The sequence below is a fragment of the Nanorana parkeri genome, unplaced genomic scaffold (genome assembly GCF_000935625.1).
Source record: "Nanorana parkeri isolate BGI_ZX_2015 unplaced genomic scaffold, ASM93562v1 scaffold161, whole genome shotgun sequence".
NCBI classification, from domain to species: domain Eukaryota; kingdom Metazoa; phylum Chordata; class Amphibia; order Anura; family Dicroglossidae; genus Nanorana; species Nanorana parkeri.
This window is the reverse complement of record NW_017306429.1, coordinates 427,952-442,167: the sequence shown is the minus strand read 5'-3', so window position 1 is coordinate 442,167 and position 14,216 is coordinate 427,952. Positions and strand designations below refer to the sequence as shown.

The following is a 14,216-nucleotide window of genomic DNA, read 5'->3' as shown; positions in this document are numbered from 1 at the left end:
CCCCCCCCAAATGAACTTTTTTCAGCACAGGCTTTTAAGCACGTCTTTTTAAAGCCAAGCAGCTCAAGCACATCTTTTCTGGTGGGCTCCGCAAGGTATGATTTTTGTATGATATGTCTAAGCACCACAGCCAACCCGGCTCTACAGAACATACCAGATGCATCAAGAATGGCAGGCAGACGACAACTACGAATAATAGGTGGAAGGTCCTGTTTGGAAATAACAACAATATCCATGGGTAAAATGAATGTGTTCAGAGCCCCTAGTTTGTCTCTTTCTGGTACTACCACACTGGTTTTCAATGTCTTAAAATTACAGTAAGACATAAGAAAGAGAGTTATAGATGTATGAAGTGGTAAAATAGTGTCCTCATGATGAATTCCAAAATCGAGGAAAAGTTGTTCTTCCATTTCCTCCTCCCTGCTTATGTCCTTCATCCTTTAGTAGATTCTAGAAGAGAAAAAAAACAAACATTATTTAGCTTTTGGACAGAACAGCAATATAGAGTATTCCTTTATTACAACCTCATCCACAATTATATTAATCATTATGTCTACTTGTTGCTCTCTTTGGTATTCTCTGACCCAAAACAAAGAAGACAGGTCCAATATATCTGACTATCTCAGGGTAGTCCTATTTAAAAACATCACCAATAATTAAGTTTTTAAATCGGATTATGCATTGCTGAGGTAAACATGTTATTAATATCCAGAGGAGAGGTTGAAACCAGAGAGTAATAAACATGTAGCAAAGCCCTTTGAAAAGCTTGAATTGTCATTCACACCACCTCTCACAATATTAATAAACTCATTCATTTCATCATCACATTAAGGAAGTGATGGTTTGGACCATGTGGGCTCCCATACTTTGAACTGCAAACAACTCGCTGCCTGTATAGTGTGGAGAATCATTTCAAACTGCTACAGGGGTGCTAATAAACAATATAAGCTGTTAGCCAAGCACTGGTCAGCCTTAAAAAAACACTGAAACGTATAGCTGACTATTATGGGATGGTTTTTTTCTTGCACATCAGGCTTGTTAAAACGGCTCTGCATTTTTCTTAATGCACGCAGTGTAACTACCTGAAATTGCCGTGCTATTAGTTTCCTGCAGTCCCTCTACAGCAGAGATTAGAATGGGAGAGGGAGAAACAGTATTCAGAGACAGCCAATTGTACTACAGTGCTCATGTGCTAACAAAAATCCTGCTGAAAGGAGGAGAAAGCAGAGTGATGGAGAAATGAGCTCCTCAGTCTGCTGTTTTTCCTTTCATTGTCCAGTCACAGGCTATGCGAAGGACAAGACTTGTAAGTGTTAGTTAAAGCAGAACTGTACTCACCTGCTCCTCCAGTGATGTCTCTCCCCTCTCTGCCCACTGGTGCTGCCATTTCCTCCAACAATTGCCCATCACTGCCCACTGGATATATTCCTGATATCATACAGACAGAAGGGATGAACCAGGGTATACTCTGCACTGCACATGCGACCCAGTCAGTGTACACTATTTAAAAATTGCTCTGAGAGAGGGAAAAGGGTTTATAGGGAGGATAGACATGCAAATTCTCCACTGTTTAAAAAAAAAAAAACTCCTGGCAATTAAAAAAAAAATTAAATAGCTAAAAGACACCGCGCTATTTCCCCCCTATAAAAATGTGTGCTAATATCAGTAAAAGAGGGTTGAAATTCATATGTGGATAGAATACAAACACAGAATTTCCATCCCCTAAAGGTGCAAAACATCATCCTAAATAATAATAAATCCAACTCCCTGAATGCTCCTTCATATAAATCCTCATTACAGAGTAAGCAGCAGTGTAAAAGTGCTGAACTAAATAACACTCTATTTATACCCTTAATCAATGTAAATATGTTCATCCATATATACATCCGTTAAAGATAATTCATACAAAACAGAAACATATTTTGTGTATAGAATTCATACAAATAAGTGCATTGTGAATTCAACAACTTAAATCCTCATTACAGAGTAAGCAGCAGTGTAAAAGTGCTAAACTAAATAACCCTATATTTTTGCCATTAATCAGTGTAAATAAGTTCATCCATATATACATCTGTTAAAGACACATATATGTACATGAATAAACAAATAATGATATAGATTCATACAAAAACAGAAAAATATTCTGTGTATAAAATTCGTAGTACACATTTTTATAGGGGGGGGGGATAGGGTGGTGTCTTTTAGCTAATTAATTTTCAGATGAGAGGATTTGGGTCTTCTGATTGATTCACTGCAGCTGACATTTGGTTTATTGAGGTAACACAGAGGAGATAGCGCTGTGTTTTTAAACTTTTTATGTGTGAACTGAAGCAGGGGAAATAACAACAGGTTTCCTGCCGGGACCGTGTGCTGTGTGGCAGAGAACTGGAAGAACAAAAATACAAAGCCTTTTGCAGATACTCATATAAGAATACCAAAGTAGACACTTGTATTCCAGGAGCACACACTGGACCTTTCCAGGGCACAGCAACAGGTTCACTTCAATTGATCTACCTCCCTTGATCTTCAGCTACTTATTTTTACCCTTCCCTTCACTGTTCCTTTCACCCATGTGAGCAAAGAGAAAAAGTCCTGTGTAAAGGTGCCCATACACTATACAACCCTCGCAAAACTTTTGTCTTGCGAGGGTTGTAAAGTAATTAAAAAAACGTACAATCTGCCCATCTTGGACAGGCAGATCGTACATGTGATCATCGCAAGCCCGTCCCCCTGAGGGCAATGCTGACTGCAATGCTGAAAGGGCAGTGTGCCCGTTCGGCAGTTGTCTCTCGATCATGTTAAAAACCAGACGGAGCCAAGCAGCATAGGAAATACTTTGCAGCTCCATCTAGTTGTGAAAATGTCTTGTGAATGGCATTCACCCCGCTATATGCTGGGCGGAACATTTATACATCAGCCCTATAGTGTTAAGTGGAGTTCTTCTTTAAACTAAAAAAGAAATAGAGAAAGATTTACAGAGTTGTTAAATTTCTGTCCTTTCTACAGTTCCTGGAAGCATTCCAGCTCAAATTCTGGCCACGCATACTTTATAAATATTGCTTTGCTATTGCACTAAAACCTATCAAATGATAATCAATGATGTTCTGACTTAATGGAATCCAGTCCAAGATGAATTGAAAAGTCTCCTTTTTTTTTGCGAACCATGGCTCAAGAGATTCATATATCCTGAATCATTTCAATAGAATTCAAGTACCCTACCACCCCCCACCCCCCCCAAAAAAGGATGAGTTATCTGTGGCTTTTCTATGTTGAACAAACCAATAAATCAATGCACAAATGACGATTTTCACAGTTACAGTTGAAAGATTTTGCCATTAAGTTGGACTTCATCTATGTAAAAGCATTTTTCGCTGGTAATGAGCTGAAGAATTGTTTCCAATTCCCAACTGATTCAATGTTTTGATCAAATGGCCGATCAGATTAAAAAAAAAAAAAAATCAAAGTGTGTATTATGGCCAGCATATGGCATTTCTTACATTTGATCTGTTAAATCAGCAACATTTACCAATAACTATGTAGTATGATGTCCAACCTGATTGGATGGAAACTGAATGCAGCATATGAACATACCTAAGAAATATATTCAGTGAACATATTTCTTAGGTGTGTTCATGTGCTACATTATTAGTTATTGGTAAATGTTCTGCTGATCTAACAGATCAAATCTAAGGTCCCTTTTAGACAGGCGCTCTGATCAGGTCAGCCTGTCAGTTTTTCAGGGAGATCTGATCAGAAGCGTAATGTTAGTCTATGGGCAGCCAGATCTAAACGGACATGCGTCCATTTACATTCGATTACCCCCGACTCCAGCCAGGTCAGGAACACCAAATGGAACAGAGTTCTGTTTTGGCAGATTTGATAGTGACAGATTGGAGATAATCTGATGTAAATGGACACATGTCCACTTACAACCGACTCTGCATAGACCTAACTTAGGTCTGGTAGGTTCAGTTTTTTTGAGAAAAAACTGGATGGACACATGTCACAATAGTGACCTCTGTTCTGTACTGCTCCGATCAGCAGGAGATCTGTGCATGGGTTCTCTGCTTCTTCTTAGAAATGCGGACTGGGGTTTCCGTCGTTTACCAAGAGGTACAAAAAAAGGAGTACAGAAGCGCTACTACCATATATTGACTGAATATAACCAAAATAGGGAATTAGAGCAACTTACCAATGGATGGATGATTGCGCGTAATCATCGGCGAGGGGTGGATGGATATGGGTCCTTGACTGGTGAGAGTGGTAGGCACTCAAGACACAAGAGATGTGTGAGCAAATTGGGGGGGGGTTTGTCACTGCCGTGGGGGCTGAGGGGGGCTCAGTGTTAGTGATAGCCTGGGCATGTGTGGCAGGAATCCTGGGTAGAGGGGGACCGCTGGTTGTGGAACGGCACAGTAAAAAGGTCTGGTGGGTGCTGGCAGAACTGTAAGGGGTAATGTGGGATGACAGGCTGGCTGTGCTGGCGGCTGGAAGAGGCCAATCTGTTTAAGTCTGGACACCGAGTGAATCAGGGGCGGAGACTGTGTCGCTCGCTGACCGGCGGCGGGTGTTCGGGGAAAAAAAGAGATGGTAGTGGGGGTGGTTGCCTAGCGATGGAAGTTGCGGCCAGGAGGGCCGGTCGAAGTGGTGAGACTCCAACGCTCGAGGGCAGGAGCGGGGAGCCCGGTGACAACGAGCAGTGTTTCTTTGGGATGGAGCGGGTTAAGACGGAAACAACAGAGGTGTGTGAGGTCTGGTGTAGCAATTGCAGGGCGGCCACGCGTTTCGAAGAGCTTGTCTTCTTTATCAAGCCAAAGAGTGAGGAGACAGTTGTCGGGAAATGAACGGTTTTTGAATGTGGTGAAGTGGGTGGAGTTGTTGAAGGGGGCGGGGAGGAAATTGTAAATGAAGTGAACGACGGCAAGTGTGGAAAATTACATAGGAGCTGTCAAGAATGGGGGAAGGAAAAAAAGTGAAGTGAAGGAGGCTAGAATGTGAGCCAATAAGGAACTTCAAAAGGGAGTGGGTGGCCCAAGGAAAAGAAATGTGGAATCTTTCTGAAGGGGGGAGTTTGGCGGGGATCTGCTCAATCGCAAAGACTTTTAGGTGTTCAGTACTTTTGTGGAGTTTCAGGAGGAAGTGGTGTGGGACACTGTGTTCTGTGCACCCCTTTTCAATGAACCTCCTGTGTTCACCTATGCGTTTGTGGAGGGGTCGGATGGTGCAGCCTACATCGGAACGGGTTGGTGGACTGGCGCTTGGTTTTTTTGTTGTCTCTTAGTGCTGGGGTGTTGGTGATGAAGTGGTCACGGGCCTTATTGAGGTTTAAGGGGTAACCTTTTTTGACAAACTTGTCTTTCAGTAAATGACTTTGTAAGATGTAGTCCTTTTTGTTTGTGCAATTTTTGTAAATTCTACAGAATTGCCCTTTCAGGACATTACGCTTCCAGAGAGGGTGGTGGCAGCTTTTGTAGTGGAGATAAGAGTTGCCGGCGGTGGGTTTGAAGTGTGTTTTCGTGATAATTTCAGTGTTGAGGTGGGTGAGTTCGAGGTCTAGAAAGGGACCAAAAGGGATTTATTTTATATTTAAAATTACCCTGTTGCTTTGCCCTGAATAGGCAGAGCACAGGTTCACTTTAAGTGCAATTTTTAGGCGTTCAGGAGATAAAATTAGTGTAATATAAAAAAAATTAAACATAGTACTAATTAAAAATAATTTAGCATATTTCAGCAAGTAGCTATATGGACTAAGTGGAGCTGCCTGGAGTCTTACTTTAAATTCAGCATCAAGTTCCTGAACAGGAAAAGAATATAAAGCATTTGCCCTTTAAAATGTAGGTGCAGAATTTAGTCTCGTTGCCTATTATGCATCCCCGAAATAACGTATTCTAGACATTCTTATCAATACAAAGCCTGACGCACATGGTGCAGCTGCTTTGTCCTATGGATTATCTAAAATTGGATTCCGTTTCTGGGAATATAAAACCATGTCTTTCATACATTCTTAAAATTAAGCCGCACCACTGTTGTATACAGAAAAAAAAAAAATCAATCTGCTCTGCCAGTGTTTCTGCTGCTCAAAATAACAGAATATTGGGCGATTATTTATTAAACTCCAGCAGTGTGACACAGCAGTGTATTGAAGGACTCATCGGTGACCAGCATTGCTGAATGGAAGAGAAGCCCAAGGCTGTCATGGCCTCTTAGAAGAAAGGCCAACAAGACAGTGCAAAGTGCATAACAGCCGATACGAATGTAGTAGATCTAAACTAGGGATGCACCAATACCAGTTTTTCGGTATCGAGCAAGAGTACCGATATTTCTTTTTCGGTACTCTCCAATACCGAATAACGATACTGGAAGTCCCATTATGGAAGCTGGGTGGCGTGTAATGACTCGCCACCCAGCTTCCTGATTAGCCAGGAAGAAGCTTCCATGCCACCAGGTGACGAGAGAACATGGAGCCGGCTTTCTGGCCAATCAGGAAGCCAGGGGGCGGGTAATGATTCGCCGCTCGGCTTCCTGATTGGTCAAGAAGCTGGCCAATCAGGAAGCTGAGTGGCAAGTCGTTACACGCCACCCGGCTTCCTGATTGGTTAGGACACCAGCTCTATGCTCCCTTGGGCGCGTACTCTCCCAGATACTAGGTATCGGTGAATCCCTAATCTAAACCCTAAGAGGGTGACATTAAGGGCATATCTATAAAAATAGTGGATGTGACTTTCACCAAACACGGTGGAGGTGAATTACTCACTGTGATTTAAAACCCTTCACCAGGAAGAAAATCCTGCAGTGAATGTCACATTTATTGCTATATAAATATACCTGTTAGTGTTCCAAAGGATTGTGTATCATAAACTGTTGCTGAGATTTTAATCCATAAAATACTGTTTTTACCTTTTTTTTCATCTTAGTGCTGTGGATCTTCTAAAGCCTCTTCCAGCCACTTCGTGTCTACATGCACTCGCTCCAGCATCAGCTGGACATTGGACTGGCTTCCCGATAGTGACAATGGTGGACCACTGCTTGTGCAATGTGTGTCAGCTGACATTAGTGATGAACTTGGGCTTGGTGTGAACCCAGCTCTCCCGACTTTGCCCCAGCCCACTTCAAACTTTGACTGATTTCCCCGCCCACTCAGCTGCAGCAGCTGCATTTCCCGCACCACAGCTGCACATCACGAAGGGGTATCACAACATTTGTTACCCCATAACACAATGTTCCTGAACAAAGAACTTCATGGCAGGATCACTAGGTATTATTGTTGGAAAAAAACTCCATATTTAAAAAACGATGAAAAACAGCTTTTTAAATGACTTGTCAAGGTTTATATGATATTTTAGTGATCAGATTTAAAGCTACCATACAGCTACACTCTGCGAAAACAAAGATAACGTACACATCGCACTGGGTGCGTAAATTATCATTAAACAGCTGGGTGTTATGTGTGGAGAGCCGCAACAAAGTAGAAAAAAATTACCCTACAACGCCGAGTTTTAGGTCACTTAGGGGAGTGAGAGATGCATCTTGAGCAGTGAAGTGCTCCGGTCGCATCACCTGCTCCTCCTCTTCACTATTGCCCATTTACACAATGTCTTGTATTCTTGAATATGGAATAGTGAGGAGAGGCGGATGATGTGACCGGAGCACTTCTCTGCTCGAGTTGCATCTCTCACTCCCCCTCTCCTCCCTCCTCCAAGCTAGTAGATGAACAGTTGCTGGAGTCTGCTCTGCCCTTTGTAATCTTGCACTAGACAGGAAGTTCAGGGAAGCTGAGCTGAGAGAGTTGGAAGCAGCTGTTCAGAAACATGATGACTGTAAGTGTTTGGGCAAAAATGTAAAGCAATGCTTTGCTGGGCAATGTATATTTGTTTGCTCTGGATTAATTATTGAAAAGTTTGAGAGTTTAATACTACTTTAAGGGGTATATTTATAAAGCAGTGAATCTGAAATTCACCAAACATCCACTCTGGGTGAATCTTCTGAATGCAGGTGTTTTAAATGACAGTGATTGGTGAAAGTCACATTCACTGCTTGAAAAATATGTCCCTAAGACTTTACATCTTACTGGTTATGGTTTATGGAATTTTGCATGATGTCCATCTTTGCACTGCTTTATTGAATATGTAGGTAGGGCTTGATTTCTTTTTCTGTACAAAACAGTGTAAAAGGCATTGAAGACTGCAGTAACACTGTGGAAGGTGAAGTAGCTCAAAACAACCATTCATATCTAGAGATATAACTACAATATACTGGAGCCTGATTGTTTACTATAGGCTGCTGCCACCAAATTGAACTTTGCATTGCCTTATGAAAATAAAGCCATCTGTTTATATATGAGATGATTCCATCACCTTCATAATAAAAATCTGCCAAATTGGCAAACAGATAGGCATCAACTTAATTCTCTAAATCCCCAACTATTCAATCAATAGCTACCCCTGGACTATTTCTAATTTAAAGCGTATCTAAACCCAAAAACAGAATATTGCAGCTCGTCAGTCCTTAGAACAGGGATGGGCAACTCCGGGCCAGCTGTTGTAGGACTACAAGTCCCTTGAGGCATTGCCAGACTGACAATTACAGACATGACTCCCAGAACCATGTTGGGATATGTAGTTAAAGCACAGCTGGACAGCCAGAGTTGCCCACCCCTGCTTTGGGATGTAGTGGCTGCATTTGTTTCCTTTTTTTTCACCAGGTCACCCTGCCAGTATCACGGTGGGATCGATAAACTACGATTGGCGTGAAGAGGAATGAAAAGTCTTGTGCATCTGACTGTAATGCATTGCATTTCCCATAAACTATTATGTTGCAGTGCATAGTTACAAAGTATTTGAGGTTGAAAAAAGACACGGGTCCATCAAGTCCAACCTATAGGGTGTACAGTGCGTATAGTTTATGTATTATGCACAGAAACACGATCTTGACTGTCATTTGCCATCAATCTCTTGGAGCAATACTGCACCTTTCCATTGCGCCAAATACTGAAAAACTCTTTCTGTGAAAAAGTATTTGACACAGATTGTGCGACATGACACACTTTGGGATTTTTCAACATTTGGTACACTAAACGCAACCTACCCACTAGTCACAACCCTTCACATTGTTCTTGTGCATTCCATAAATCAGAGTTTAGTGTGCTAAATATTTGGAGCACCATCAATAGTTTATTAGGCCCACTATCTGTCCTAGGATAAAGAAAAGTTCAATCAATGTACAATATCTATAGAGGTGCAGCTCTATCTAGGACAGAATATGTGTTTGAACTACATCTCCATACCATAGGCGGCAGTGTTCTGTAGTCCATCAATTTGAACTATGAAAAGGTAACATTTGGGGATTTAAGAGCAGGACAGGCACTGGGCCCGATAAACTATTACTGATGCGGCAAATATTTGGGACACGGAACACTGATTTATGGAATGTACCCAATAGCTGTTCAAGTTGAAGTATTTGAACCATAAGATGTAACCAGTGTGCCAAACTTTGAGAAATCCCAAAGTGCGGCATATCATTCGATCTGTCAATATTTGGCACAATGGAAGTGTCAAAGTATTGCGCCAAGAGGATGATGGTGCAAGATCATGGTTTTGGCACCTAATAAACAATACACGCTGTTACAGTTTATGTGAAATGCAATGTGCCACAATCCGATGTGCCGTATGAGACTTCACCTTCCCCCACAACCTCCAATCATAGTTTATCAGGTCCAATGTCTTTTTAATTCAAATATAAAGTTACCATCCCCCTTGATTTCTGTCACATCAAGAGGCATTTTTTCACTTCTAAACGGATAAAACGTGGGGAAAGTATTGGTAAGGTGTACTAAACATGTTTGTTCTTTTTTTTTGCCCTTCATAGAGTTACAATCAGTGTTAGCTATGCATTGTTCTATCATACAAACGCGTAAATGTGGCCATAATATTTTATCTCATTTGTTTTTTTAACAAGTGCCCTGGAAGAAGAGCAGAATCGAGTTTTTAAAAAAGCTGCTACCTACTTTCAGAAAAAGATTCAGACTAGTAGATGGGGTTTCAACCTATCTCCAGGTAAATAAATAAAAACAAACCTCTCCTTGCAGTAGGGCAACCTCCACATTGCAAGGTTTAACTGCTTGTTTTTGGTCAGGGGACTGGTGTAAAGGACTTTTGCTTACCTTATTCCCGCAGGCTTCAAGAATGGCGCCTCTTATGTCCCTTCAGATGACGTCATCGCATACATTGCACGGCCTGTAGCCCTGTATAAGGTTCATTTACACCAGGGCGACAGCGTTTCAGAGCATTTTTGCGCGTTTCACAGGTGTTTTCTGTTTTTAAATAATAGCGTTTTAGCCGTGTTTCAGCTCGTGGTTTGACTTATTTCAGGGAGGTGCAGAGTAGATTAGAGAGGGAATAGTCAGATTGGCTATAGGGTCAGAGGTCTGCTCCAGCTCTGCATATACAGATTACGTTTAACAATACTTCTTACACTCGCACAAAGACTGCCCTCCAACTTTTGGGCAACTACAAGTACAAGGAAGCTTGCCATCAAGCCACAGACATGACTCGCAACTGCAGCGGACCACCCCTACACTAAAGCACACATGTCAGCCAATGCATGCTGCTCACTGACACAACATGCATGCAGCTGCTACATTGCTAAACAAGGAAAAGAAAAAAAAACACCACGTCACATGCTTACTTTTCATGTCTTTCGTGCTTTTTGTGCAGGTTGTCCAATGAGGAAACATTGCTGCACCAATATCACACCACGCTTGGTTCCTCTTCCCTTTCTTTTTATAATTTGGATCCCTGGGATCATATAGTGCAGGATGACTGCACATTAGCTGAATAGAATCATCAGCATCAAATGAGTTCTCCGACACCTCCATTTTGGATCCCACTATACTTTGCAAATAGGAAGGCCTTGCAAACAGGTGGCTTTGCCTACAGGGGACGGACTAAACAGGGGACGGGCTTGTAAAACGTGCTGAAACATGATAAAAAAATGTGCAAAAACACACTGAGCAGACTACAAAAGAAGCTCAGGGAGTATTTCAAGCGACAGACATGCGTGAACGGCTCCCATAGGAATGTATGGGATTTTATAATGCATGCGTTTCAGTGCTGAAAAAACATGTGATGAAACGCCCTGGTGTGAACAAGGCCTTATACATGAGGACACAAAGGGATACTCCATAAGCCAGAGAGGAGGAGAGAGAGGCAAGTGGTGACTGCAGGGGGAGCAGGGATTAAGTTAAAAAAAAAATATATGTCACAGGTCCCCTTAGAAATGAACAAGAAGTTAACCTATGCAGTGTGGGGGTAGCCCCACTGCAAGGGGAGTTTCTTTTATTGCTGCAGGTTTTAGAGTATAGGACAGGGGTCAGCAGCCTTAAACACTCAAAGAGCCATTTGGACCCGTTTCCCACAGAAAAAAAAAACACCAGGAGCCACAAAACTCTTTTGACATCTAAAATGAAGATAACACGGCATATATCGTTTTTTACCTTTATGCTATGTATAGCATGTATAGGTATATGTGGGCTTAGTAACGCACTGGACTCAGGACTTACCTGAGACCCTGCAGAGCCAACCATAGATCCTGCACAGCCCATCTGAGACTATGATGGTCTCTGTAGGGACTCAGGTGGACTGGTCGCAGGGGTCCCTTTACCTGTACCTCCTCCCAACTCCTCTTACCTGCTGCTGCTGCTGCTGTTGCCTGGCCTCCTCTACACCCTCCCCTGCCACCTCTGCCATGCCGCCCCTGGTACAGCTGATACTCATGTAAGAGGCCCCCCCAGGCTGCCCAGACCCCTCACATGGGCTGTGCACATACCGGCCTTACACACACTTCTCCTCTCCCGCTGCCTGTTACTAGGGACGCAGCCAGGAGAGGAGGTGAGTCACAGTACCCGCCCCCCTTGCTGAGAAGCTCGTTGGCAGTGCGGGGCCCTGGGACCCTGCACTGCCACATATTCCACTGGGGGCATATCCCACTAGGGGGTGGCCCAGGACCGGAGGACCTCACTGGCCCCCCCCCCCCCCCCCCCCCCCCCCCCCCCACAGCCTCAGGCCCCGCTTGTAGTTTCGCCACTGGACAGGGGGCCGCAAAAGAGGGATGAAAGAGCCACATGCGGCTCCGGAGCCGCAGGTTGCTGACCCCTGGTATAGGATTTACTTAAGAAATGTAAAAGAGACCAATTCTGCTTATGCATGTAAGTCTTCCATATGGGACACAGAATGGTGAAGCCGATGCTTTTTCTGTGTGGTCTTTGATTTTATCATGTATGAAGAAAACCTTTTGCTTGCATACATATATCATTGTTCAAGAATATGAGATTTACAGTGGAACTGCACTAGGAGCCCACCTTCAAGAGCTTGCATCACTGTGTTGCTGGCCCTTTATTGCCCAATCGGGAGGCTGGGAAAAGGGCATGGAGGCTAATTAAAGTAGCATTGGGAAACTTTTCCCTATTAGTAAGGTAAATTTTTAGAGTTTAGGAGATTTTAGGTATATGTGTGGGAAACAGAACTAACATGAGATGTGCATTGCTCTGCCCCACAGCACATGAAGGTGGATGACAAAATTTACTGTTAAAGTGGGCCTTTAGTGTATAAAATATTGCTAGCAGGAAAGGTTTAATTGCAGAAGAGACTCTTTCTATCTATTCTGCTTCTACCCTGCCTGCTAGCAAATGTTTTTAGATTGAACACTGAGCTGCACATGTGCAATCTCAGCATGCCTTGGGTGTCAGGCTGAATTAAAGCTGGTAGACATATTTATGTATACTAACTTACATTGGTCCAGCTTGGCCCAATGGAAGTACACATACTCTATTCCTGGTAGGGCCACGGGATCCTGTAAAACAATTTAGTAGTCGGAGCTACATAAATAAAATAATTACATATTAGAGCTGCAGCTAACGATTATTTTCAAAATCGATTAGTTAGCCGATTATTAGGTTCGATTAATCGGTTAATCGGATAAACAATAAAATAAAGTTTAAAAAATGGCTCCAGTGATAGGACTACTAGTTTGTATTGAGGTTGTAGTCCATCACAGGAGCAAGCTTGGACCGGTGGAAGAAAAAAAAAAAAAAAAAGATAGTGTGGTGTGCAATATAGTGAAATGGAAAGTGTAAAATTATACAGCAATGAATGCAGAATGGCACCGGCTATAGAGGACTACAAAACCCAGCAATAGCACATTATACAGCGCAATGCAGAATACCGCCAGCTATAGAGGAATACAACAAATCCCAGCAATAGTACATAATAGCTGGCGGCATTCTGCATTGCGCTGTATAATGTACTATTGCTGGGTTTTGTAGTCCTCTATAGCTGGTGGTATTTAGCATTGTACCACTTTATAATGTACTATTGCTGGGATTTGTTGTAGTCCTCTATAGCTGGTGGTATTCTGCATTGCGCTGTATAATGTACTATTGCTAGGTTTTGTAGTCCTGTATAGCTGGTGGTATTTAGCATTGTAACACTTTATAATGTATTATTGCTGGGATTTGTTGTACTCCTCTATAGCTGGTGGTATTCCGCATTGCACTGTATAATGTATTATTGCTGTGACTTGTAGTCCTCTGTACAGCGCAATGCAGAATATCACCAGCTATAGAGGAGTACAACAAATCCCAGCAATACATTATACATACAGTGTATAATGTATTTGTGGGATTTGTATTCCTATGTATAATATACAGCACAATGTACCATCAGCTATAGAGAAATACAAATCCCAGCAACACCTGCTCCTCCTTACTACATCTCCCCGCGTCCCTTGCCGATCGTGGATGTGGATGGGCAGGAAATGTGACGCGGGGAGGAGGTGCGGCGTGTGGCGCGTGAATGCGAGCGGGTCTGGCAGCGGCAAGCGTGAGGTGGGGAGGAGGTGCGGCGCACAGCGTGCGGAGCTGTGAACAGGGCCAACTGATCGGAAGCCGATTAATCGATTATTGAAAAAGTTGACAACTTTTTCAATAATCGATTATAATCGATTATGTCGATTAGTTGTTGCAGCCCTATTACATATCAATATCTACATAATCAACAGTATGTATTTGTAGCAAATCTATAATACAGAGAGCATTGTTTTTCAACAGCTGTATCTCCTTCTTCCATAAGATTGATATTTTTACACATGACACTAGGTGGCACTGTGCATCAACATTACTGACGCCATTGTGAATCTTTAGTACACCACACATGCTATAGTTA

The 14,216-nt window shown here is 42.6% G+C and overlaps 1 protein-coding gene across 1 annotated transcript in view; it reads right to left on the bottom strand.

The window, feature by feature from the left end:
* Positions 1-440, bottom strand: part of GSTCD (glutathione S-transferase C-terminal domain containing) — a 106,998-nt gene extending 106,558 nt beyond the window's left edge. The window contains exon 1 of the mRNA XM_018554483.1: positions 23-440. Within this exon, the coding sequence (XP_018409985.1) occupies positions 23-437 (415 nt within the window). The 5' untranslated portion in view covers positions 438-440. The remainder of the gene's footprint in view (positions 1-22) is intronic.
* Positions 441-14,216: the final 13,776 nt, after the last annotated feature.